This window comes from Miniopterus schreibersii (genome assembly GCF_964146895.1).
Source record: "Miniopterus schreibersii genome assembly, chromosome: 8".
NCBI classification, from domain to species: domain Eukaryota; kingdom Metazoa; phylum Chordata; class Mammalia; order Chiroptera; family Miniopteridae; genus Miniopterus; species Miniopterus schreibersii.
In genome coordinates this window covers 11,106,642-11,131,863 of record NC_138109.1, presented here as the reverse complement: position 1 = coordinate 11,131,863, position 25,222 = coordinate 11,106,642, and the positions used below count along the sequence as shown (strand labels likewise).

The following is a 25,222-nucleotide window of genomic DNA, read 5'->3' as shown; positions in this document are numbered from 1 at the left end:
TATTTGTTGGCAGGATGGAGAATGAAAACGGGGAAGGAAGACTAAAGCCAATGAGAACAGCGAAGAGGTTGAATCACCAAGGGGAAGCCTGGGGTAGACAGACATCTCCTGTGCAGAATTTGGCTCTTGTGCAATCACTCGGGGACCGTGCGGCGAGTGAAAAGAACACCGGCGGAAGGAATCCTGTGAAACAACACTCCCCAAGCAGCCCGGGGGGGACCCCCGAAGGGGAGAGTCAGAGGGGGCCTAGGGAAGACTGGGGTACCGGGTGTCCGAGCGAGGAGAGAGAGGCGGAGACAAGCGGGATCAGGAAGGCGCGAGTTGTGTCCAACGCCGTCCAAAGAGCCAAAGAGCCTTCGCTTGCTTAGCAGTAGGTGCCCTTTGCCAGAGCAGTTTCTATGTTAAGTGAGTGGTGCAAGCGGGAGTTTCGCTGGAAAGGCGAGTGAAGGAGGGAGTAGAAAAGGTGGAGGCGGGGAAGCGATGAATGAGGAGACCAAGCGCTGTGCCCTCGCTCGTCCCGGGAGCTCCCAGGGCCGACGCCGGGAGCTGGCGCGGAGGAAGCGCCTTCCAGACGGGGCTCCGGACGCCACCTTGGAAACCCGTCAGCCTCGCAACCCCCTGCGTAGGCGCGGCTCCAAGGTCAGGGTCACCTCGGGCCTCCCACCAACCCGTCACCTTGACGACCAACTGAAGAAAAAAAACAAAAAAACCTGGAAAGGGCGGAAGCAGTCAGATCCTCTCGCGATATCTGGCAAGTCGCGGCCCGTCTTTTGCGTCTGGGAACCGCGGCCTGCTCTCGCGAGACTTCCCTGGAGTCCGAGCGCTGGGGGCCCTGCCGTGAGGGAAGCCGGAGCTCCGGGTGGGAAACATGTCGGAGTCAGAGCTCGGCAGGAAGTGGGACCGGTGCATGGCGGATACGGTCGTCAAAATAGGTAAAGGGCTTTTCGCCCCTGGCAGGCACCGTCCGGAGCCCAGGAGCCGGCGTAAGGCTCCGCTGACCCGGAGGGCGGAAGGGAAGCCCCGCGAGAGGTCAGGCCGCCCGGCCTGTTCCAGCCCCTCAGACCAGGGCGAGTGGCCCCGGTGCGGGCGGGAGGTCACTCGGGCGGTGGGGGACCCGGGCCGGAGGAGTCCCGAGTGGGAGGAGTCGCGGCGCCGACGAGGTGGGGGTTGGGGTGGCAGGTGGCAGGAGAGGTGTGAGTGAAAAACGGTATGTAGGGCACAGCCTCGTGCCAGAGGCTCGAAATTCTCCCCGGGGCCACCTCTCCCCTGCGGCGAGCGGAGCCTGGTCAGGAGGCCACGTCCCACCCCGGCGGAAACAGAAGTGCCTTCTAAAGAAGGTCATCGGGAGCACTTGATAGACACTGCCAGGCCCTAACGTGAGTTGCTGTCATTCCCGACTTGTAACCTGATGGATCGGCGTCACAATAGTCCAGGGCCTGAAACCGGAGACCCAGCGACGGTGGCCTGGGATGAGAATTGCCCTGCAAACTAAGACCCGGGCCGCTTTGTAGTCCTGGGCGTAACTCCGCGGAGTCTTTTTTACACGCGCTCAGGGACGACACAAATGATGAAGTCGCTGCATGGAGGGGAGGGGAAAGAGGGCAGTTCTTTTTTTTTCTTTTTTTTTAATATATCCTTATTGATTTCAGAGAGAGGAAAGGAGAGGGAGAGAGGGAGATAGAAACATCAATGATGAGATTGTCATTGATCCGCTGCAGCCCGCAACCCGGGCATGTGCCCTGACCGGGAATCAAACCCTTATCGCCTGGATCCTAGGTCGATGCTTAACCACTGAGCCACGCTCGCCGGGCAAGAGGGCAGTTCTTTATTGAGCGAATGCTAAGTGCCAGGCGCTGTGCTGGGTGCGCAGCTTCATACATTTCCTCATGCAAGTCATGAAATTGAGAGTCAGGTGAAGGAGTTTGCCCAGGGTCTAAGAAATGGCAAAGTTGGAAATGCATCCTGGGTTTTCTGGCTTCAAGTCCCATGCTCGCTCTTCTATGCTAATTTTTATTCTCCAAATTTCATACTTCTGTATGGAAGCCTTATGAGTATGTAAGAGGATAGCCCTTGAATGAAAATAGAAGAAAAGAAATTAGATCGTATGCTCCAGGAGAGCAGGGATGGCCTTGGTTTATTCACTGCTGCATCCCCAACCCCCAGAAGAATGTCTAATAACAATTGTTGAGAAAAGGGAATAAGTGATGTGTCACAGGTACCACTTCACCCTTGAATTCCCTACTTACCAGCTGTGTGATTCGGGGTAGGTTATTTAACTTCTCCATGCCTGTTTCCTCATTTGTAAATTGTCATAAAAATTACTGTTATCTCACAGAGTTACTGTGAGGATTAAATTAGTTTATGTAAAGGCTTGAGTATGAATCACTTATTAAGAATGGGTTATTTTGAAAGAGGCCAAAGAAATAGACAATTTCTTTGTTAGTGTTTACAGCTTAACATTTAGGAGAGAAGATTTAACATCTAGATATGAAACGACCAAGTAATTACCAAACAGGATGATGTAGTAATAGTTAAGAATGGGAGGCAGACAGAGCTGAGTTTGAAGTCACCCACTCTCTTTACCCCTCTCCTCATTGGTTTTGGAGCTTTGGGTAAGGTCTCCCTTAAATGGGGACAAAAGAGATAGGTTTACCGAAAAGGATTATGAAGAGTGAAGGTCAGAAAATTATATAAGATACTTAGCATAGTGCCTGGCACTATGTATTTAGTAAAGGGTGGTAGTAATAATTGTTGATACTGATATTGTTTTTCCAGTGGTGATCACATGAGGCAGCGTGTAGTGTCATTGTCTTTCATGAGTGGGACATTGGTGGGGAGCGTATGGCATACGCAGGTGAAATAATTAAATGAGGCATGGTGATGTATGATTATAGATAAAAATTAAAAAGTGATTCAGACTCTTTTTGCTGTAATGCTGTTATAAATCAAATAAGTGGAGCGATGCGCTAAGGTCATCCAGTAGGAGTTTGCAAGGGAAATGGGCCTTTAGTTGCCCTTTGAAGAATTACTTGGACTTGGGTCATCTTGGAGAGTGGAAGAATTTGAGCAGAGGCCTAGTTGAACTTACATAGAGGAGGAATTTGAAGCATGGAAAGATTAAGTAGTTAGAAGTGGAGGAGCTGAGTTAGAACCCAGGCATTGTAGTTTCAGCACCCCTGTCCCCCAAAGAAGGCTAGTTGGGGTGGAGTCAGAACTGTGAAATATCATGGAGAGATTCCACTTTGTCTTTAAGGCTTTTGAGTTGCCATTGGCTTTTTGCATTCTGTAGATTCAACACCTTTGTCTTAGATTAAAACTATTACTTCTGCTTCCAGGGCTCATTACACCTAACCTGATGGAGAGTCATGGAATGGTTTTACACAACAAGTATTTAGTGAGCTCTGGGCCAGTCAGTGGGCAAATAGAGAAGCAGAAGTCATTTCACTGCCCTCAACAGGGAATTGATATGATATAATGAAATTTTTGTATGATTGCTCTGGCAATATTTTATACAGAACAGATTTGGAATAAAGGAGACAGACAGTACTGTAAATGCAAAGTGATAAAAGTCACTGTTAGACCAGAAAGGAATATTTGAGAGACTCCAAACTTTTTTCCCCATTTATAAAATGAAAATAGTATAACCCACTTCCTAGGACAGCACAGTGACAAGTACAAAGTAGGAACTCAGTAAGTGCTGTTTTCTTTATTTTCTCTCCAGTTGGTTAACTTTGCTTGGTCTTCATTTCTTATAAAGATGACCCCAAGGTTAGAACTTGGGTAAGTGGTAATGTCATTGATCAGAATTTGGAAGTAAAACAGGAGGGGTGTGTGTACCTCATTTATACCAAATAACATATAAGACTTAGTAACTGATTACATTTTGCAGGAGCAAGACTATAGGGAGAAATAAAGGTCATGATTTTGGTTGCTTTTCTGCTTACATAATGGAATCTGATAATGATAATGGAGAAGTTGAAAGGGGGTTTTTCATTTTGAGGGGGGAGCTGAGTTCAGATTTCCAGGGGGTTGTCCCTTCAGTGATGGACTTAGAGACTGAGCATAAGAGAGATAAAGCATGAAAGTCTAATTTTGGGAGGCTTTATTTTGTCTGAGTGGTCTTTGAGACTGTGGGGATGAACTCCCTTCTGTAGTGAGTGTACTAGTTCCTGTTCCTTTGGGAATAGGCAGTGAGGTTCTAGAACTCTTTAAATCTCTTTGCTACCTGCTTTTCTGGTACTTCAAAATGGAAATGGAGACTCGGAATGGCAGCCTGTCATGAGACAGAAGTATTTTAGAAGATGTAGGCAGGGAAGAAAGGACCAATGCTGGCTTTCAGTTACAGATTGATAATTTTATACTCTCTACCTTGGTAGAGATGAAGGGACGCCAAGGTGAATGGACAGCTCCCTTTGTGAGCTGTTTGGCTAAAGCCTTTTTGTTTCTTTCCCACTGGTTTGCTGGGGAAAAAAGTATTTTAGTTGCTCATATTTGGCCTAGATGTTGCCCAGGTGAGTTAAATAGCTCTTGTACTTTTGTACATTAGGTAGTGGTACTTATGTATATATTTTTAATAGTTTATCGATTTTTTTAGAAAGAGAGGAAGGGGGGAAGAGAAGGAGAAACATCAATGTGAGAGTGATACATCCATTGGTAGGTAACCTCTTGCATGCCCCCTAAGAGGGACTGAGCCGCAACCTGGGCCTGTGCCCTGACTGGGAATCGAACCAGCAACCTTTTGGAGCACAGGACGACGCTCAACCAAATGAGCCAGTCAGCGCTAGGTAGTGTTTTTTAAAAAAAGTGTTCTTCAAGGATCTCTTGCTCTAAGGCTTGAGTAATGTGTTAATAGAAAATTCTCATACGATTTGGTCTTTAGGGAGAGATATATTTATAAATACTCTTCCCCCCTCCCTTTGCTATCAAAGAAAAGCAGTTCTGTTAATTTGATTATCTTTGAGAAAAATGAGGGTGATTTTAGGGAGAGAAATTGTGTTTCCATAGAATCTGTAATACACTGTTGTGGATATTAGACTCTAGTTCAGTTAAGTGTCTTTTTTTTTTTTTTTTTCAAATGCAAGTCCTTTATTTAAACCTATTTAGTAAAATGAAGCAGAAAGCAGTCAGCTTAGAGTTAAACTAGGAGACATCAACAAAAGCCGAATACGAGTTGTCAACAAAAGGAAGTTATTCTTTATTCCAGAAATAGACCTTAGTAAGTCACTGGTTTGGTGCTAATTGTCTTTCAAATTTTACTTTTCACCTATAAACTGGACTGGATCCTGAATTTTCCTAGTTTTCTTAAATGTTTGTCTATAATCCTCCAAACTAATGTTTCATTTTTTCTCTCATCCATTGACTTGGAATTACTAAGAACTAAAACTTTTCTAAGCCTTGCAAATTGCAGCTAAGAGACATAATATAAACTTCAGAAAAATCATTACATCTTAGTGATGATGCGGTGTAAGCCATGCAGGATTCACTGGAGCACCTGATGGCATCATTAGAGACGTAAGGAGGAACTATCAGATAGTCACTGCCTGTCCTCATTCCAGCAAGAAACTTTGAGCCTTATATCCAGGAATCTTCTTAACTGACAGCCTTACAGCAATCAGAAACTGGTTTATAATTTGCTCTGATCATTAACCTTTTTTTTCCTTCAGTTTTCATAGACATACCCCTTATTAAATTACCCGATTGCTAGCATACACAGTATAGGCCTCACTTTGGGAGCCCATGTGCATCACCACCTCCTGAAATGAGTGAGACTCAACACATTTAACTGAACTGACCTATTCTCAGAGCTGAATAATTGAATCAGTGAAATTGGGAGCAGTCTACCAACTTAGCTTATGGAATGTGAAACTTCATTATTTAAAGTTTTAAAGGCAGGACTGAAGGGACCAAAAATATGCCACCCTGAAGCTGCTTTTTGGGATATTGATTTTAAGCTGTTTATTAAGAAACCTTTGACCCTCTCCCCTTTCCTGCCCAAGAGATTCAAACAGAGCCTAGCAGGCATGGTTCAGCTGTTGAGCATCAACCTAGGATCCAGGAAATTCCGGTTCGATTCCCTGTCAGGGCACATGCCCAGGTTATGGGCTCGATCCCCAGTCGGGGACGTGCAGGAGGCAGTCAATCAGTGACTCTCTTTCCCTCTTCCTCTCTCTGAAATCAATAAAGATATATTAAAAAGAAGAAAAAAAAGATTCAAACAGAGCCCTAGCCTGCTTTGCTCAGTGGTTAGAACATCGGACTGAAGACTGAAGGGTCCCTGGTTTGATTGCTGCTTTATCCTAATTTTAATTAAGTATGGTTGTACAAGAGGGCTTCTGGCAGGTGCCTGTTGGCTGGATACCCCGTGTCCCATAGTTTCTGAGTCACCTAGGGGAATTTTCCTGCCGCGTGTGTTCCACTCTTCCTCAACTACATCTCACTTCTGAAATCTAATACCCTGCCCTTGTTCCTTTGTCCAGAGTGTCTTATATATCCCTTGTTGCCCGACTGTCTTTGGGGAATTTTCATGGATTTATTATGTCTATGAATTCATCATGCGCATGTGTTATACTTTGATTGCCTCCTGTTAAAAAAAAGAAAGGAAAGGAAAGAAAGCCCTGGCTGGTTTGGCTCAGTGGTTAGAGCCTTGGCCCTCAGGCTGAAAGGTCTCAGGTTCCATTCTGATTAAGGGCACGAACCTCCATTGCAGGCTTGATCCCTGGCCCGGCTGAGGCAAGTGCAGGAGGCAACCAATGGATGTGTCTCTCTCCTGTCAATGTTTCTTTCTCCCCCCACTTCTGCTCTCTCTGAAAAACAATGGCAAAAATATCCTCTTGTGAGGATTTATAAAGAAAAAGAAAGCAGTTCTGTTTCCACCATTAATTCTGTTTTTAAAATCTCTTTATTTTGTGTTTAATAGGAGTATGGTAGGATAGGTGGTTCTAGTATGGTTTGATCTGATAAATTGAGCCCATGGATCAACAAAACAAAACAAAAACACCCCCTGTGATAGACACCTCCCTTGTTCATTGCACGTTTCTTTCAGCCCTTGTTCCTTTCTTTATCTTTCTCTCCCTCACATTTTTACCCCTCTCCTTGGCTTCTATTCTTATTCCTGCCACTGTTACCCATGTGTTGCCTAAGTTCATCCATAAGGCTTGAGATTAATATACCTTTTCTTTTTCTTTTTTTTAAAGCTCTTAGTTTATTAATCATCTCACAAAATCTGCACAATCACGAAGATAGTCACTAAAGAACCTTTACTCCTGTTGTCGTCTCCAGCTCACTTTAGCCAGTACCCACATTGGCCTTTGCAGTCCCCCTGACTTTCTTCATTTTGTTCTTGTGTTCCTGCCTCTGTTTTCTTGAGGTCGTCTTCTCATATAGGCTTTGTCTTGTACCTCTATGTTTGGGTTCATTTTTCTTTGTGTAATCCAAGGAATCATAAATCATGCCAGAGCCAGTTTTCTTGCCACCACCAGGACGGGTTCTGAATCCAGACACAAAGATGTCATCTGGTGTGGTCTCATACATTTTGGCTAGTTTTTCCCAAATTCTGTCTTAGGTACTGTTGCCTTCCGGGTGTGGAGGACGTCAGTGACCGTTTGTTTCCATTTAAGTAGACTGTTGGTCATGAACTTCCTGGTCTGGATAGTTACTCTGTCCTTCATGATGGTAGCCGATCTTCAAGCAGCGAGGGAGGAAAAGAGCACCAATTTTTCTTTTTCTTTCTTTTTTTAATATGTCTTTATTGATTTTAGAGAGAGGAACGGGGGGAGAGAGAGAGAAACATCAATGATGAGAGTCATGCCTCCCACCGGGGATCGAGCCCGAAACCCTGGCATGTGCCCTGACCAGGAATCAGACTGGGATCTCCTGTGTCATAGATCGATGCTCAACCACTGAGCCACGCTGGCTGGGCACCAAGTTTTCTTAATACACATATCACCAGCTGAAATTTGCATTCTTGTTAATGAGAACAGGAGGCATAGGATCTTGCCAATATATGGGGCTTGTGCATGTTACTCTGCACTGGATGGGAGGTTATATATGTTCTGTTTCCCAGGGAAAGTTAAGATTCTAGGATATGAGAAAATCACAGTTATGAGACTTATGGAGGTGCTCCCCTGTGATGTGAGAGTTTCTAAGCCCTGCAAGTGTGGGACATGGAAGCACTGTCATTGCCGTCAAAGTCCTGTTGCAGCTTACTCTTGAATGCTAAAGGCCTGAGCTGTGGACTGTAATTTCATGACCAAAGTTATGTGTGTGTGACAGTGGCCAGGGTCTCAGAATTGCAGATTTGCAGGAAGAGACTTTGAGGAAAATCTGATCCCAGTGTTTCCTGGATTCATATGGAGGTCTTGAGAATCCCTAATGTGACTTGAAAAGATATAAAATTGGTTGTGTCCTTTTCCCTGCATTTCATTTCCACTCTGATACCAGAGTAAGGGATATCTAGTGTTACTAATCCATGCATTTTTCAGGAATTCTAAAAGAGGGGAAGGAGACGTTATGGTTGGAGAAGAGGTAATGCCAAGTCTGCAAATGGATAATGGTGGTGTAGTTGACCAATAAGAGGCAGGAGGAGAGCCCGAGTAACATTTTGCAGTTTGTTAATTTCTGGCATGTCTTGAGATAGGTCATTGGTTATATGCTGAATTGCTTTCTCGGTCAACATATAACATTTGTGTAGCAATTGCTGGTCTTTCTAGTGAAAGTTATTGCTTTGTCATGCGTTCATCTTCTTGAAAAGAAAGGATTTGGCCTTGGTCCTTCCTTGTTAAGAAACTAGGACAATAAATGACTTAGCAGATGACCTGCCTTAGAATTAACGTGCAGATTTTGTGTATTCATCCATTTATCAATAAAGTGTAGTTAAACTGATTGTTTCAAGCCATTTTAATGTTAAAAAATACACTAAAAGAGGCCTTGAATAAAGTTATGGAAAAAGAAAGCAAATTATTGTTTTTCTTTAAGTATCAGTTCATCTGATAAATGTGGTTTACCACAAAGTATTGGTGGCTCACCAAAAATTGCCATTTTGGTGGCCTGTGTTTGCAAACTGATACCTCTCCATGTCAGGGAGTGATATCAATTAGGCTAAACTAAAATACTTCAAAGGATTTTGGTTGTTTATAGGTTTGGGTTTCAAATTAGTATATGTTAATTGTTGAATTAGTAGCTATGTTTTGTTTGTTATATGTATTGCTAAATAGCTTTTGTATGTATTTCTAAACAATTTTTAAACAAGTACAAAAATGCTTTTTCCATTTACAGCAGCAGTATATGAATAATGGAACATTGTGCTCTTGCTAGAGGAGAGTTTTCTGTTAGTATTATAAAATAATGTAATTAAGCGCTATATGGAACTTGAAAACATACTTAAATTTTTGTCTGGCTGTGGTTTTATGCTTTCCTAAAATGTGGTCTGAAACAGTTTATTAGTAAATATGCTGAATTGCTTTCTCTGGCAAGTGCATTTTAGCATCGAATCCAAGTAAAAATACAAATATTTACTTATAAAAGTCATTTGGTGTGGTAATATTTTTACTACAGCCATTGACCCACTAGTGAAATGTTAAGGCATTGCTGGATTGGTCCTGTTTATTTAAAGGCCAGGAGAGGGAAAGAGAGAGGAAGCTAACATTAATTTAGTGCCTGTTATTTGCCATCGTATTTGGTACACTAACATTCATCCCTTTTTTATTTTCCTAGCAACTCAGTGAGGAAGTTTATCTCTGTTTTTCCAGCAAGAAAAATAATGCTCAAAGATATTTATAGAAAGTGAGAAGCTGATTTTAAAATCTATATGAAAATGTAAACAATCCAGAATAGCCAAAGCAGTTTTTAAAAAGAAAAACCAAATTGGAGGAATAACATTACCTGATTTCAAGACTTACTGTAAAGCCACGGTAAATAAGACAGTGTGGTATTGGAGAAGAGATACACACATTGATCAGTGGAATCGGCTAGTGTCCAGAAATAGACCCAGAAATACATGGTCAGTTTTTTGGGATTTTTTTGTTAATCCTCACCCAGGGATATTTTTTCCATTGATTTTTTTTTTTTTTTTTTTTTTTTTTTTGAGAAAGTGGACAGGAAGGGGAGGGATAGAGAAACATCTGAGAGAGACATGTCGACTGGTTGCCTCCTGCATGAGACTGGACTGGGGCCGGGGATTGAGCCACAGCCCTTTCAGACTAATTAATACATAACACAAGGTCATATATTCATACATCTGTATGCATATACTCTCTCAGCAACTGAAAACAAGATGGGAAATGAAGAAAAGAAAAAGGAACAAACAATAATTAGAATGACTTTTTAAATTGCATAGCTCATCATTTCAAGGCTTTTTTAAAATTTTTATTTTTTTTATTTTTATTTTTTAAATATATCTTTATTGATTTCAGAGAGAGGAAAGGAGAGAGAGAGAGAGACAGACAGAAACATCAATGATAGTGTCATTGGGGATCAAGCCAGCAACCCGGGCATGTGCCCTGACCGGGAATCGAACCCCGATAGCTTGGATCCTAGGTCAACGCTCAACCGCTGAGCCACACCCGGCTGGGCTCAAGGCTTTTTTTTTTTTTTTTTTTTTTAACCAAATGCATGCTTGTAAAAAAAAAAAAAAGACAAGAAAGAACTGTATTACTTATAAAGTGAAAGTCTGTTGGAATTGGTAACTATTAACAGCAATTTAGCTTGTCATTTTTAAAAGTAAGAAGTAGAGAAAATGAATTTGAAACGCTCTTTAAAGAGACAGCGTGACAGGAACAAGAAATACAAGATAAACTTAAGTACAAATTAGAAAAAATATGAGAATATGGACGAATAAAAGTGGTACAGGGCATATCTGGGAGAGAGGGCAGGTGGGCAGACAGATCACAGTGTGGCCAAGGAGCTTGTTTAAGGTTACACAGACTCTTCAGGTTGCTTCAGTGATGTATCTTCTGCTAGAATGTTAAAGCTATTTGATTAATAGTTTACATATGGGAAGAATTGAAATTCTACCTAAACCTGCATTAGGATGCATAGAATAACTTACAATTACTGTAACACTCTCACATAATTGTTGATGGATTTGTAGACTTACTTAACTTTGACAAATGTTTACAAGTTTGAACAAATGTTTCTGATTGTTTGTCAGTACCTGCACATATAAACCACTCAGAATTCCTGTTTGATAGATTTTAAATGATTAACTGAAGCAGTTGATTTAAAGCAACATAATTCACTTTTTACTAGGAACGTAGTTCTAAGAAAGCTGCTAGTTTCTTGGCATCATTTCAGATGAATAAATTGAAATCCATTAGTTGTAGGGATTTTTCTTTTTTCTTTTTACCATTTCAGCATAGGCCTATATATGACAAATCCTGAACTTGTAAGCTCATAAATATCCCACTTTGATTGGAAGCAAAAGTACAGTATATAACTGCTCTAATCAGATAGTCTTGATATTAGAATAAATGCTATTAGTCCAAGAAAAGATTGGCTGTGATCATTGAAAAATCACAGCTTATTTTTTCTCCTTGTTTCAGTGCAACTTGAAATTCATTTTATTTTAGCTCATAACTTGTATTTTATTTATATTTTATTTTTTAAAATATATCTTTATTGATTTCAGAGAGAGGAAGGGAGAGGGAGAGAGAGAGATAGAAACATTAAATGATTGATCGGCTGCAGCCAGCAACCTGGGCATGTGCCCTGACTGGGAATCGAGCCCCTATCTCTTGGATCCTAGATTGACGCTCAACCACTGAGCCACGCCCGGCTGGGCGCATAACTTGTATTTTAAAAGACTTTTTTTCTTCACTCAGTTTATGAAAACTAAATTTTTGGTTTCTTAAAGTATGCAAGTCCAGTGATTTGGAGAGGGATATTTATGGGGCTTTGTAGAATAGTGATGCCTTTAAGAAATGCTACTGTAGAGTGCTGCTGTAATATGAAGTTATCTGGGTGTTGTGTCCTACCTAGCCTTATAGTCTCAGGCGCGTTATTAGAACCAGATTTGAATAACAAAGAAAAGGCTGCTTGCTCACAGAAAGCCCCCAAGTTTAGGCAAGTCCTTCCAGCACCTTTGCAATGTAAGTTTGGGATAGTCACTCTTTGCACCAACTGCATCTTAAATGTAGACTCAGTGGCATCTTTTAAAAAAATATTTGACCCCCTTTTCTATCTCTATTTGTCTGTGTCCATGACTATGTATTCTTTACCTAAGGATCCATTATCTCAGAATCATTATTGTCACCACCCCTACTCAGAAGTTCCTGGTCCCTGATCAAAGGTACATTAAATAGTGTCTCTTTCACTTCTGCCTAGCACGGAATACGGAAAGGTAGAGGGAGGGCTGGTGAGGAGGGACCAAAGTTTGCAAGGTAACATTTTTCCATTCTCTTTTCCAAGTGGAAAAGAGAATCTGTACTCCTTGTGGTCTGTTTCTCTGCCACTGTCTCTCCCCCTCCTTTCCCTAACCCTCCAGGATAGTTTGATGCTCTTCTGAGTGCTTCTAGTACCTCCTGTTTCTCTTATTGTATTTTGTACTTTGAGTTTCTAATTATGAGTTGGCTCCAACACTAGACAGTGCACTAAATGAGTGCAGGAACTAGTGAAGTGCCTAGCACACGGTAGGTACTCAGTTTGTATAATTAAGGAAATGCTTACACATAGTGTTGGCCAGGATGAATTTTGGAAGGTATTTAGTTTCCTTTGGTAAGTCAAAATGAATGATTATAATAGTATGATTATAATTTGTATGTCTTCGAGGAGGCTACACTGGCAGCAACGTAGCATGGCAACCAAGGACCAGGCCTCTGGAATCAGACTGCCTGGTTCAAATCCCAGATGTGTTACTTGAGGCAAGTTACTTAACCTTTCTGTGTCTCAGTTTCTTGGTCTATAAAATGGGGCCAATAAACAAAGTTTATTGTGAGGATCAAAATGGGGTGATTTAATCCCAAAACATCAGTGCTTAGTGAATGTTCTTTATTTAATATTGTATGGCGTTCCTGAAAAGAATGTACATGTTGCACTTTTATAAATCAAGTTGTATTTTAGATTTATTAAGAAACTTGGTATTAAAAGGTTGTTTGATGACTTATAAATAGCACCAATGTTTTTGTAGTTATCCAGGTAGAAAGTCTCAGCATTTTCTTTGACAGCCTTCCCCACTGCACCCTCCAAAACCCCAGATACACATACACTCACTTAATCAGTTGTTAAGTCCTGCAAATTCTGCCAGCAAAATGTCTCTTCCTTTCCAAGTAATCCTACACACCTTGGTCAGATGAATCTTCCTAAAGCATAGCCTCAATCCTGTTAGCCTCTTTAAGAACTCTTCAGGGAAGCCCCTTGCCTGCTGAATTAAGTGCTGTTTAGACTTCTTGGCCCAGCTTCTGGTACCTTCAGAATGGCTCCCACTCCTTCTAGCCTTATCTCCTGCTCTCCAGGACATGCCTCATGCTTTAGCCGGACCGCTGCCCTCCCCCACCCCACCCCCCTTTTCCCTACACAAGCCCAGCTTTTCTGCCACCAGGTGGAATACATGCCCATCCCCCCCAACTCTGGCCATTAAAAGTCTGTCTTTTAAGACAACTCAAATGCTACCTCTTTCTTGAAGATTAAAAAAAAAATCTTCCTGACACAACTGTCCCTCTCAAGGTACTGAGGATCTCCTTTTGTTCACTTTTATGGATACCTGACTTGTTATCCCTTCTTGATCACAAGCTGCCTAAGGAAGAGCCTGTGTCTTACTTATTTCTGACCCTTGTTGAACCCAGTACTTTTACCCTTCAGTGCTCAGTAGATATTTAAAGTTTCGATTTGTTTTTGAAAGGCTTTTTGTGGGAGAAGACAAAGACAGCGATTCTGTGTAGTGCACTGTTCTTCCAAGCTTTCTGCACACATTATGCTGTTTCATCCTCACTGTCCCAGGTCAGGGATAGGCACTGTTAATGTTAGTATTCTTATTTCCCACACAAAGAAACTGACACCTGGAGAAGTTACATAATTTTTTCAAGGACTGACACACAACTGAGTAACCTTACTCTCAGTCATGTTTAATCTGTTTTACCCCCAAGCCCATATAATCTTCTAACTGATGTATGATCACTATGTGATTCTTCCCACTTTTCAGAGAATAAATACAGTATACTGGAGTGGTTTGCTCCAAGAATAAAGAAATCTATTCTCAGTGCCTTCTACTTAATAAATGCTAATAAACATCAATCAAGTAAATGTGTAAGAAAATAACTTAATAGTACTTGTTTCTCGTTTGAATGTTTCATTTGAATCAGAAATAGGCAAGGCAACAATATAATAGCTATAATAACGGTGTACATAGGGTGTAATAGGTCCCTGATTCTTATATTTACTTTGATAAGGATGAGAATCCAGTTACCAATATTGATGAGGAGGGGTTAGAGGTGTTGGGAGGGAAGGGACTCGCAGCAAAATACCCTTTTGAGCAGTTTGGAGTCATTTATTAGCCTTCAGCCCATTTGGATTCATTTTATCTCCAGTCAGGGCACAGGGAAGTATTTTCTGGCTTGATTTGTTGACTTGCTCATTGATTCTAAGTAATTTCAGGTTTTTGTTACCACTCCTGATAAATCAAATATCTGTGGTTTCTGTTGTTTTCTTGAGGGACTGGAGAGTAACATAATCATGAGTTACCTATGCATAGTGCCACAATCTAGAAAAACACTTTGTTGTCACTTGTAACAATAGATATCCCCCTGCTGCTACTGACCTCTCTATGAGGTTTATCCCTGTGGATAGGAAAGAGCCATGACTTTGAGGCAGACAGCCTGGGTTTGAATTCTACTTTTATAGATGTGTGTACTTGGGGAAGTCACTTAACCCCTCTACATTGTTTACTCTTCTGTAAGACAGGATCATGATACACCTAAAAGGTGGTTCTGTGGATTAAATGAAATAATGTATAGAAACCTAATACAGTACTTGACACTATAAATGTTAGTACCTTCAAAGCATCTCCCCCTAAATAAAAATAATGCATTGCATCTTTTATTGTTTTTTGAAACTTCAACTTTTTCTTGTGTATAGCCGTGTTTGTTCTTTTGTGTATTCTCGGAAAGTTGTATGGGTGTCAGGATTCCGAAAGTTGGATCATATGCTATCACACTCATTTAAAAAGGACCCTTTTGCCCTGGCCTGTTAGCTCAGTAGTTTGGAGCATCGTCCCAATGTGCCAGGGTTGTGGGTTCAGTCCCTGGTTAGGGCATGTGCAAGAATCAACCAGCAAATGCATGGATGAGTGGAACAACAAATCCATGCTTCTTTCTCTCTTTCTCTCCCTCCCCCCACTGCTTCCTCTCTCTACCCTCCTTCCTTTCTCTCTTTCTCTCTAATCAATGAATTTTTTTAAAAAGTGGTTCTCAGAGACCCATTACAAAGGACCCTTTTGTGAGCTTGGCTTTTCTTGAAGCAGAGCTCACCAGTAATGCCTTCCACGTTTACCTTCCCTATCTTTACTTCTTTCTGCTGACTGGTTTCCTTGTTCTGCTCAGAATGTGGGCAATTGATGTCCACCCGAGAAATTTGTACAGATGTTTCAGCCTCTCTCTACTCTGGATGGCCACAGGAAGGCTAAGGTCTTGTTAAATAGCCACCTTTCTAGTCTGTTTCCTCTATACCCTGCAGCAGTGTTGACTTTTGAGAAGCTGATTAATACAGACTGAATTTACCATCTCTGGGTCTTTGGTCTGGCACTCTTTCTTGGTTAATTCACATGACTTGGCATTTACACATGGACACCTGGGACAATCTGTCTTTGCCTCAAAGGATTAAGTAACACAGTTTGGAACTGACTGAAAAAAAATTTTTCCCCCCCTCATAAATTGGGCCCTGAGCATCTTTCATAAATCAGGAATGTTTCTTGGAAATGTAATTCTCACTAAACTCAGTCCCTAGGGTACTTTTCTATAAAAGCATATTCATGTTTGTTCTGTCATAACAAATGCATTAGATGATTGTAATAGTGTTGATAGAAACATGATTGAACAGGAAAACATGCCCATTATAAATAGGTCAATTTGAAGCAATCCATGTTCAAAGCATAAATATAACTTTATTAAACACAGACAGACAGCTCTAGGAAAATCTTTATTGTATTTTAGAGCAAAATATTCTAGTTCAACAGTGAGTTTAAAGGAATCCCCTATTTAAAAATAAATAAAATATATACATATATCAGTTGAAACCTGATGTATTCCCAGAAACAGTTGCTAATGCCAGTGAAGTATATATAGTCAACCGTGCAAAGAGGGGGAAAAGGTTCTGATTTCAGCTGTGGCTCACCCTCAGTGAGTGTGATCCTGAGCGAGCCAGGGACTGATATTTTAATAGAGGACTATTACATTACACTTTTGATGTCTTCTGAGTTTTATTAGAGTGGCGGCAGAACTTACTACCACTTATTAAATTCTGTCAGACACTGCTAGATACCTTACATTTTCCATATACTGCAGCCCTGTAAGATTGTCTTCACTCGACAGATGAGCACATTGAGGCCGGAAGGGGTTAAGTCATTGACCCGAGGCCAGAGAGCTGCAGGTCAGGAGTCAGCAGTGATTTGAACTCGGCCTGTCTCACTGCAGCATCAGTGCTCCTGCCATTCCACTCAGCAGGAGAGCAAGCCCCTCATTTTCTGGAAGCTGTATCTTTTCTTTCAGACATTTAAGAAGAAAGTTTTTTGGCACATGGCTTCTAGGATCTTAAAAACTTGCTTATAATTCCTGTAGCTTCTCATATTTATAAACTGCCAGTTGCTTATGGTAAAGTTTCTGCTCGTATATCTTGATATATGTTATTATACAAATTAAAATTGAGTTGCTTTGCAATTTTAATTAATTTTTAGATACAGATCAAATTTAGCATTGATAACTATGTATTAGGCTTATGGAGCTTGGTTTGAAGTGTTAAATGTGAGCTGGAATGAGACCTTCATTATTATATAAATAACATATAATGAATAGACCAGTGAGGTGGGTTTGTGGACTTTTCCTCCTCTCTGAAATTTTAGAGAAATGTTCTCTAAGAGAACTGAGGATTTGTTTTTTTCTGTGCCTTTCCATACAATGAGTTATTCCTTCTTAACTGAAAGTCCATTGGCAATTGCAACTTTTACAAAGTTGATTGGGCAGGAGTGGGTATTGCTCCTGCTTGTTTTGTTGAGGGACTGACATCTAAAGTACACTTCTACCTCAAGACGGCAATCGGATTATGTAGCCTGCTTGTTAATTCTTGCTGATTATGTTTGCTTCCTAATTATTTGCGATGGAGTAAAGCTTTATGACATGTGGCATGGTGAGGGCAGAGATTTTTCTAAATAAAATTGCATTGACTAACTGGAAATTGTCCATATGTCTCAGTAACAGCCATCAACATGTATTTCCCCCTCTTTCTTACACAAAATGTGGCTTAATGTGTACACTGGCATACTGCTGTTAGTTCTTTTAAACTTGTTATAGAATCCACTTGGGCATAAGATAAGGCAGTATTTTATATGTAGCTAGTGGGAGTGAGTTCTCCATTGTTTTGTTATTAAAATAGTATTAGATGAGCTGTTAGGGAGTTGCTCCTTCCTAAAAATGTGTGTTTATCTACTAGCCAGTTTTATGATGTCCTTTTGGGCACTAAGCATGCATTAAAGTGCAGGGTTAGATTGATTTGGAGTAATTTCTTTTTGAAAGAATTTGTGCCAATTCTTTTTCCTCTCCAAAAGAAATGGTTTCAGAGCATGGGCTCCTTGCCTAATGTCAATTCCATAAGGTTCCTCTGTTGTGGGTTTTTTTTGTTTGCCCCCCCCCTCCTCCCCCCCATAACTAGGCTTTGCCGTGAGGAAGATGTGTACCTATAATCAGGCATTTCTTTACTTTAGGGTTATTTGTCATTCCAGACAGACAGCATGGACCAAAAGAACAGGCTTGTGTGGGGGGAGGAAAAGTTATATAAACTGTGTTCATAGTTAAATATTTGCTTCCAGGGAAGGTGAAAAATGCTTTGTACTTTTTCCTTTGGCTTTTTTCCTCTAAGGGAGCTTGTCATGCAACAACAGAAAAAAAGTGGCCAAAGGCAGAGAAAACTCTTCTCTTTTCCATGTTGGTTTGTTTTTATTGTAAGACAGACCTTTCATGTTTTATTGTTAATGAAGTTTAAACCTGGCGTAGAGGTGCCAATCTTTAGTGGAAACAGCTGCAGAGTTGGTGTCCCCTGATCAGGTGGGACTTTCTTTGAAGCAACTTGTTGCCTTTTAAAAGAAAATTGAGCATGTGAGAACTTGAACCTGTAAAACTCATCAGTAGTACCACCATTGTTTATCTCTTAAATAACTGAGATAGTTAACTTTAAGTAAAACACTGGCATTTAAAAATCATTTTTCATATTTTTTTCTGAAAAGGAAAGTCTTGTTATTTTGTGTCTTATAGAAATGGAGGAAGGAAATAACTTTTAAGAATTTAAGATGGAGCAGCCCAGTTTAACAGATCACAGAACACATACTGCCTTTGGCTAGTCTGAACTGTGATTTTGATCTCACGTATACTTGCAGATAACTTCCTTTTCTAGGAACGAAACTAGGTGGTTGGACGTATACCTGAACTTAAATAAAGTCTAGAGATTAAAGATTTTTAAATCTGTATTGATTGATGTTGAAGCATTTCTTATCTTTGTGGTTGAACAATACTGTTAGCAGTGGGCTTAGCATCGTTCTTGGTATACTGCTAGGAAAAGTTGAGCATCAGAGAGCTTTCTTTCCTTGGGGGGAAAATAGGAGAGACAGGCATGGAGTCAGAGGGACAAGAAAAATGCTGAAATATTTTCCTTTTGGGCTTTTGATTTGTTTGCCAAAAAATTGCCTTCCAGATGGAGAAGACCAAAAGCTCTGATTGTAAGCCATTATGTTTTTACTGGCCTACCTCCCCATCCCATTGCCTGGTTTGAAATCTGTAAGCCGGTCCAAATCCTTTACCTCATTTTCTAGTACCAATTTTACTGTCTTACTCATCTTCCAGCTGCAAGGGGGTGAGGCAAGTCGTTTTGAAATTGAGCCCTGTGCCATTTTATAAACGAAGCAACAGCAGATTCTTGCCAGGAGTATCAATCGCGATAGCTCCCATTTCTCTGAAGTTGACTCACGCGTATCAGGTAGACTTGTGTCTGTGACATGTGCGGTTGGATTAGTCTGGGAAGGAATCTGAACAAGCCCTTTTGGCCTTGTGTAGACTTGTTACTACCCTGGTTGCTTAGTGTTCTGGGCTGTTGCATGGGAAGCACAATTTGTTTTTGGCTGTATATTACTGCACTGGCAGCAGAAGTCTTGATACTCTAGTTTCCCTTGGGAGGTAGTGATTGTTTAGGGCTTGAAACTGTAGGGGAATCCAGTGTCAGGAATATAGTGGGTATAGTGGCTTTGGAGTCTGGCAGACTTGGGCCCAGTTCACTGCTCTACTATTAAGTAAACAGTATCCTTGAGCAGGTTTTTTCTGCATCTGGAAAATGGGACATGATACTAACCGTATCAGGTTGTTGCTTGGTTTAACAGATACGTTTTTGGAAGGAAGAAAATGTTAGGTACTCATAGGAAATACTGAAATGTTAGTTCCTTTTCCTTTTCATTATGTCAGTCTTGAGTAGGTTAATTATTGTGTCTGTAAAATGACTAGTTTTCTACAATTTATATGGAAATTGGGATGACATGAGTGATTTTCAGATGTTGCATATTAAAGTTGGGCACCAAATCAGTACCCTAATGCAAGGTCTATTAGGGCAAAGTAATAATTTTTAATTAAAATTCATATTTGTGTAGGATACAGTCATAGGAAAGAAACATACATCATGGCCACATATATACGGTAGGTGAGAGTGATCAGAAATTATTCTGGGTAATAGCATAAATATTTCTTCATCAGCTGGGTGGTTGCATAGGTGGATCAGAAAAGAAGTGGGTTAGCCTGCTTGCTCGTGATGAAGTTCTCTGTGTTTGGAGCAGAAAAGATCAGGTTGGTTGATTGAGGAGGACTTTGAATGTTCACACTGTGGTAGCCTAAAATCATGATTAGATAGAAAGGAAGCTCTTGGAATTTCAGAGGCACAAATTTGAAAACCATTTAGGCAAGTGAGAACTGGGACTTTTATGTGGTGCTAAATTATAAAGATGGTAGTCAGGGACTCTGTTGGACCATGGTACAGTCAGTAAAGCATCAGCATGCTCTGAAAGGTGCGAAAACAACTATCAAATCTGAAGGAGAAAAATCAGATTTTGGTTCTCTTCCTTGGCAGGTATAAATTTTTTGGTAATGGAAAAATAAGTTTTTCTCAAAGTTTGGGATATGTGTCACTGAAGTATATGAGGTGATTTTTTTTTTTTTCTAAAGTGGTACCATAGACAAATATTTTTGTTTTACTGGTTCTACATTCATTTTAATATATTTTATGAAAAAAATACAACAAGCACTCAGATCTGTGATTATACCAGTATTATTAAGTTGAGGCTAAAATTATTGAATTAAATACATGCATTGATTTTTTAAAAACTATTAAGTAAGTAATTGTACAGGTAATGTGTGGATTTAGCAAAAATTGTGATGGTAGCACTAGAATGACCAAGGTTTGAGAAATACTGGTAAAAATGAGGATTTGGTCCATTTTTTCAAGCTTAGGTGCCTGTGAAGTTTAATTTAAAATTGGATATTTACAAATTTTTTTCTACCAGACCATTAAAATAGGCTTGTGTATGTGCTTTCATTTGGAAAGATGGTGGTTAAAAATGCCCTATGAGTATGAGGGGAGGGGATTAATCTCCATGTTGGACACTGGCTTATGACAACCTTTAAGAATTGTTCTGGATCACTCCTTTCCAAATCTTCCTCAGAAAGCAGCTGTCACTCAAACTGTTGAAATGACAACGGGAGCTTCCAGTTGACATCGTTACTTCTGATGTTCTGGCTGCGGTGCCCCTGCCAACGGGCAGGAGAGTATTCCCAGCAGTGCAGAGAGCCTGTCCTCAAGAACTGTTCTCTCACCCCCAAGAGCAGACAGAATGGGGAATAACGTTTTTATCCCCTATTGTGGGCAGGGGACCAAAAGCACCTAAAAAACCTCTGACAACAAGAAGGAAGAGTAGAAATAAGAAAATCAACTCTATGCCAGATTATGAAAAAAAAAAAATCTTTATAGCTGTTCACATTTATGAAATGTTCACTTTATTTTTGTCAAGTTACTATTATGGGATGTAACATGCTTTCCCTCCCTCTTTGCAGGTACTGGTTTTGGATTAGGACTTGTTTTCTCACTTATCTTCTTTAAAAGTAAGTATGACTCTTACTGCCTTTCCAACATAATGCCCTAGTGTACATACACAGAGCGGGGACACTTCTGGAAGGTACAGCTGCATGACTGCCAACCCAGCCATTTATGAGTTTAGGTAGCTAGACAAAGAATGTGGACTCAGAAGAGGTCAAAATGGGTTGAGCATCTCCAGCATTCCCCCTGGGCATTGAGTCAGGGTGCTTGATATCTGAAATATGATATCATTTAAAAAGCCTGTACTTTATGCCAGTGAGTCATTTGGCCAAATCTGCATGCTCAGATATTTCTAATTAATTATAATTTTTTGGAAAGGAACTTGAAAATGAGAGTTCTGCTAGTAATATAAATAACTGGACCAGAAATACACATGCTTTTTGGCCAAGAGTTCTTCTAAGCAAAGGGCAGGCAATATCCCTTTCATTCTGTGGAAGAGCCGAAGTTTGGCTATTGCCCTCTTTCCATGAAGAACTGGTGGAAATACATAACTATACAATCATAAATAACACATTGTGCTGATATGAAATAATCATTTACAGTATTGGCTTAAGTAAGCCTTATGACTTACTATAATCAAAATATGTAAATATTGGTGAAATTCTTAGATATTTAAAAAATTCAAGCACTTTACTGAAATATTTCTCCTAAGGGTAAAAAATTAGTTAAAATGAGCAAATCATTAGAACTGATAAAGAGAAATTAAAAGGTTCAACTATGTCTACTGTTTTCTTATTTTACCATTATATACTGTTGACATATATCATTATTAATACCTCAAATCTGGCAGCATAAGTACTTAACAAATACTTCGTAAATTAGTAAGTTTACTATTAGCCTCCCTCTTCTTTTTTTTTTTTTTTTTTGACCACTAGTGAAACATTGACAAAATGTGGCATAGTATAGTCATCTGTGTGATGCATGTTGAATATTTATTGAACCCTAAGCAAATGTAGTTGAGCCAGAGAAAAAAGCTGTATCTGTTCATAATGGTTCCCTGTTGGGTTTTTCTTTTTTCTGCTCTAGGAAGAATGTGGCCACTAGCCTTTGGTTCTGGCATGGGATTGGGAATGGCCTACTCCAACTGTCAGCATGATTTCCAAGCTCCATATCTTCTACATGGAAAATATGTCAAAGTATGTACTGAACTGATATTTCTCTTTCCAAGGAAAAAGAGTTTTCTCCTCAGTCCCTGAAGAATTCTTTATAGTACCGATAGTGAATAAGCTGTGTGTGTCATGGGGCACCACTGAGATCCTAATTGCTCTGCGGCCTTTAGTGATGTTGACACCTCTTTGGTGCCTAAAGTCTCCCCCCTCCCCTGTACCTTGAGATGCATATGTGCATTCAGATCTATGCTCATGTTAGCTGACTGGAATTGACAAACCTGCCTGAAAGTGTATCGTCATGGTAAAGTAGACTTGTGTTAAATATCTGTAAGTAGCACTTTTGTTCAGATCTCAGAGTGCCCTGTAAACATCTCACACATCCTGAGGCTAAACTTGAAGGCTTCTGGGGTTCAGTCATTATTCTGCTTTTTATTGAAGAGGGTAGGTTCTTGACTATATGCCCCACGTAATTCTGCTGAAGTCCTTGTCTATAGATGTGTTTTTAATGATTCAGACAAAATGAAAAATTGTAACACATGCCTTGAGGGAAGAAGGTGGCACATTCCCTGAAGATTTTGTATGTAGCAGCTTTTTTTGTTGCCTGAGGATATTTTTTTCGTTGATTTTTTTTTTTTTAGAGAGAGTAGAAGGGAGTGGGGGAGAGAGAGGCATATTGATAGATCCCCTCCTGCATGCAACCCAGGTACGCGCCCTTGATTGGGAATCGAACCCGAGACCCTTCAGTGCTTGGGCCAATGCTCTAACCAACTGAACCACACTGGCCAGCACTCATCACCTTACTTTTTAGATGACTGGTTACCTGGGGTGTAAGGGAAGGGTTCATGGGAAGCAGGGTGCTCAAGGACCAGAGGAGTGTATTTATTTTTGTATCTCCAGGGCCTGGAACAAAGTAGGCGCTCAAATAAATGTGAAGTGAATGAAGTAAATGGTAGATCCTATTAGATGTGCTAATTGCCCCAGGCTTACTAAGGCATACCCTTTATAGCAATACAAACTTCAGTGAAGAACTTCAGATTCCCCGAATATGCAGAATCATCTGCTTTCTGGGTTACCCTTAAGCTAGAATCACTGTGATCTCGACAGCCTCAGGAGGCTAGTGGAGAGAGCACAGAAGCCAGAAGGCCAGCTTGTGAGTCCTGCCTGGTCTATCACTTGCTTCCTATGTGATCCTGAGTTGTTTGCTGCTGAGATGCTCTTTTCTGTCTATCAGATGAGGGTAATAATTCTATCTATAGGGTTGTTGTGAGGGTAATGTGAACATGGCTTTAAGCTATGAGGTATTATATAAATAGGTATGTTTGTTATTGTAGTTGAGGCCAACCAAGACAGAGTGATTGATTTGTCCATTGTTCCATTATAATAAGTAGGGCAGAAAATGTACAGATGAGTGTCCCAATTCTGGTCAAAAGCTCTCACCAAATCTAAAAGGACAGTGCTGCACCACAGCTCAGTAGTCTCTTAGAACCTGTCCAGTGTCAGCTGTCTACCAGCCATCCCATAACCATCCTGTGCGTGTTTGGAGAGAGAACTGGGAGCAGAGAGTTGGCCAATTAGGAAGTGGCAGGCCTTTCGCCATCCTCCATGTTAATGAGCCATCTCTGTGCCAGAGCCAGGGTGAGGTAATGAGAGGGACAGCACAAGAAGAGGTGCAGCTGTGTGGCACAAAGCTGACGACAGGCAGTTTCCACTGCTCCCAGATCTTCACTTTATTGGCACCACAGCTGAATTTGGGAGAGAACAGAGAGGAACAGGAGAGGAGCTCCAGGTCTTTTAATTGTTTGAAGTGTTCCAAGCTGAGTTTCCATGGAAATGGCTCAGGGGTGATTATATGCATATTATGTATCTAATGGCTGGGAGTCACTGTGGAAAATATTGGTACATTTTTTATAGCCTTGTGTGTACTGCTCCAAAATGGCCTTGTAACTTTATCTGAACTTGAGTCTGTGCCTTGATGTTGTCATCCTCCATTCTCTAAAAAAGGAGCAAAGTCCCAACTTGGGGCTTTTTGAATGTAGTCATATTACGGTAATTGCTTCTGGAGTGCCTGCTATACCCTGTGGATCATCCTAGGTGCTCTATATCCTTTCTCTAGACCTCCCCCACCCCCAGTAGATTGGCGAGAGAGGTGTTGTTATCCTCATTCAGAAGGTGAGAAATCTGAATCTTACTGAGGTTAAGAAACTTGCCAAAGATCCCATCATTAGTAGGCTGTTTGATTCCGGCGCCTTTTCCCCCCCACTCACCTGTGATCTGTCCCTTTGGTGGCTTTAGGAATATACTTACCCAGGTACCGATTATTTAGCCCTGTTCCTCTCCTTCCCTATTATCCTTCAATGTTTGGGGAGCTTTTCTTCAGAGCCTGGGCAGGATGTATGCAGTCCTCTTGTGAGACAGTTTTAAAGCAAACAGGGTGGTAAGGTTTTGGCCCATTGCTCCCTTGGGTCTGAACTGCAGTAGCAAGTTAGAGAAGGTTGGCAAAATGCCATCTCTACAGTTCTAACCGGAGTGTCCATCCTTTACAGGAGCAGAAGCAGTGACTTTGACCTGCGAACATCCCAGTGGGAGGAGAAGAGAAATCATGTCTGTTCCTCAGGAATACTGATTGCCCTGGAGTAAGCTGACATTCTCCTGTAGCAAAGTTATCAGCAGCGTTTTAAACTCCAGCGCACTGTTTCTGTATTTGAAACCAAGTCTGTTTCTTGTTTTGTATTTTCTCTCTGGAAATTGCAAGAAGGTGGTCTTAAAAGAAATAAATTAAACAAAAATAGGCA

At 40.8% G+C, this 25,222-nt stretch overlaps 1 protein-coding gene across 1 annotated transcript; it reads left to right on the top strand.

Annotated features, from left to right (window-relative positions):
- The first annotated feature begins 167 nt into the window (after nucleotides 1–167).
- Nucleotides 168–25,222, top strand: MICOS10 (mitochondrial contact site and cristae organizing system subunit 10). Its single transcript, XM_081146216.1, has 4 exons — nucleotides 168–932; nucleotides 21,279–21,326; nucleotides 22,348–22,457; nucleotides 24,974–25,222. Exons 1-4 carry the CDS (start codon nucleotides 869–871, stop codon nucleotides 24,986–24,988), a joined length of 237 nt encoding a protein of 78 aa, XP_081002342.1. The 5' UTR covers nucleotides 168–868; the 3' UTR covers nucleotides 24,989–25,222.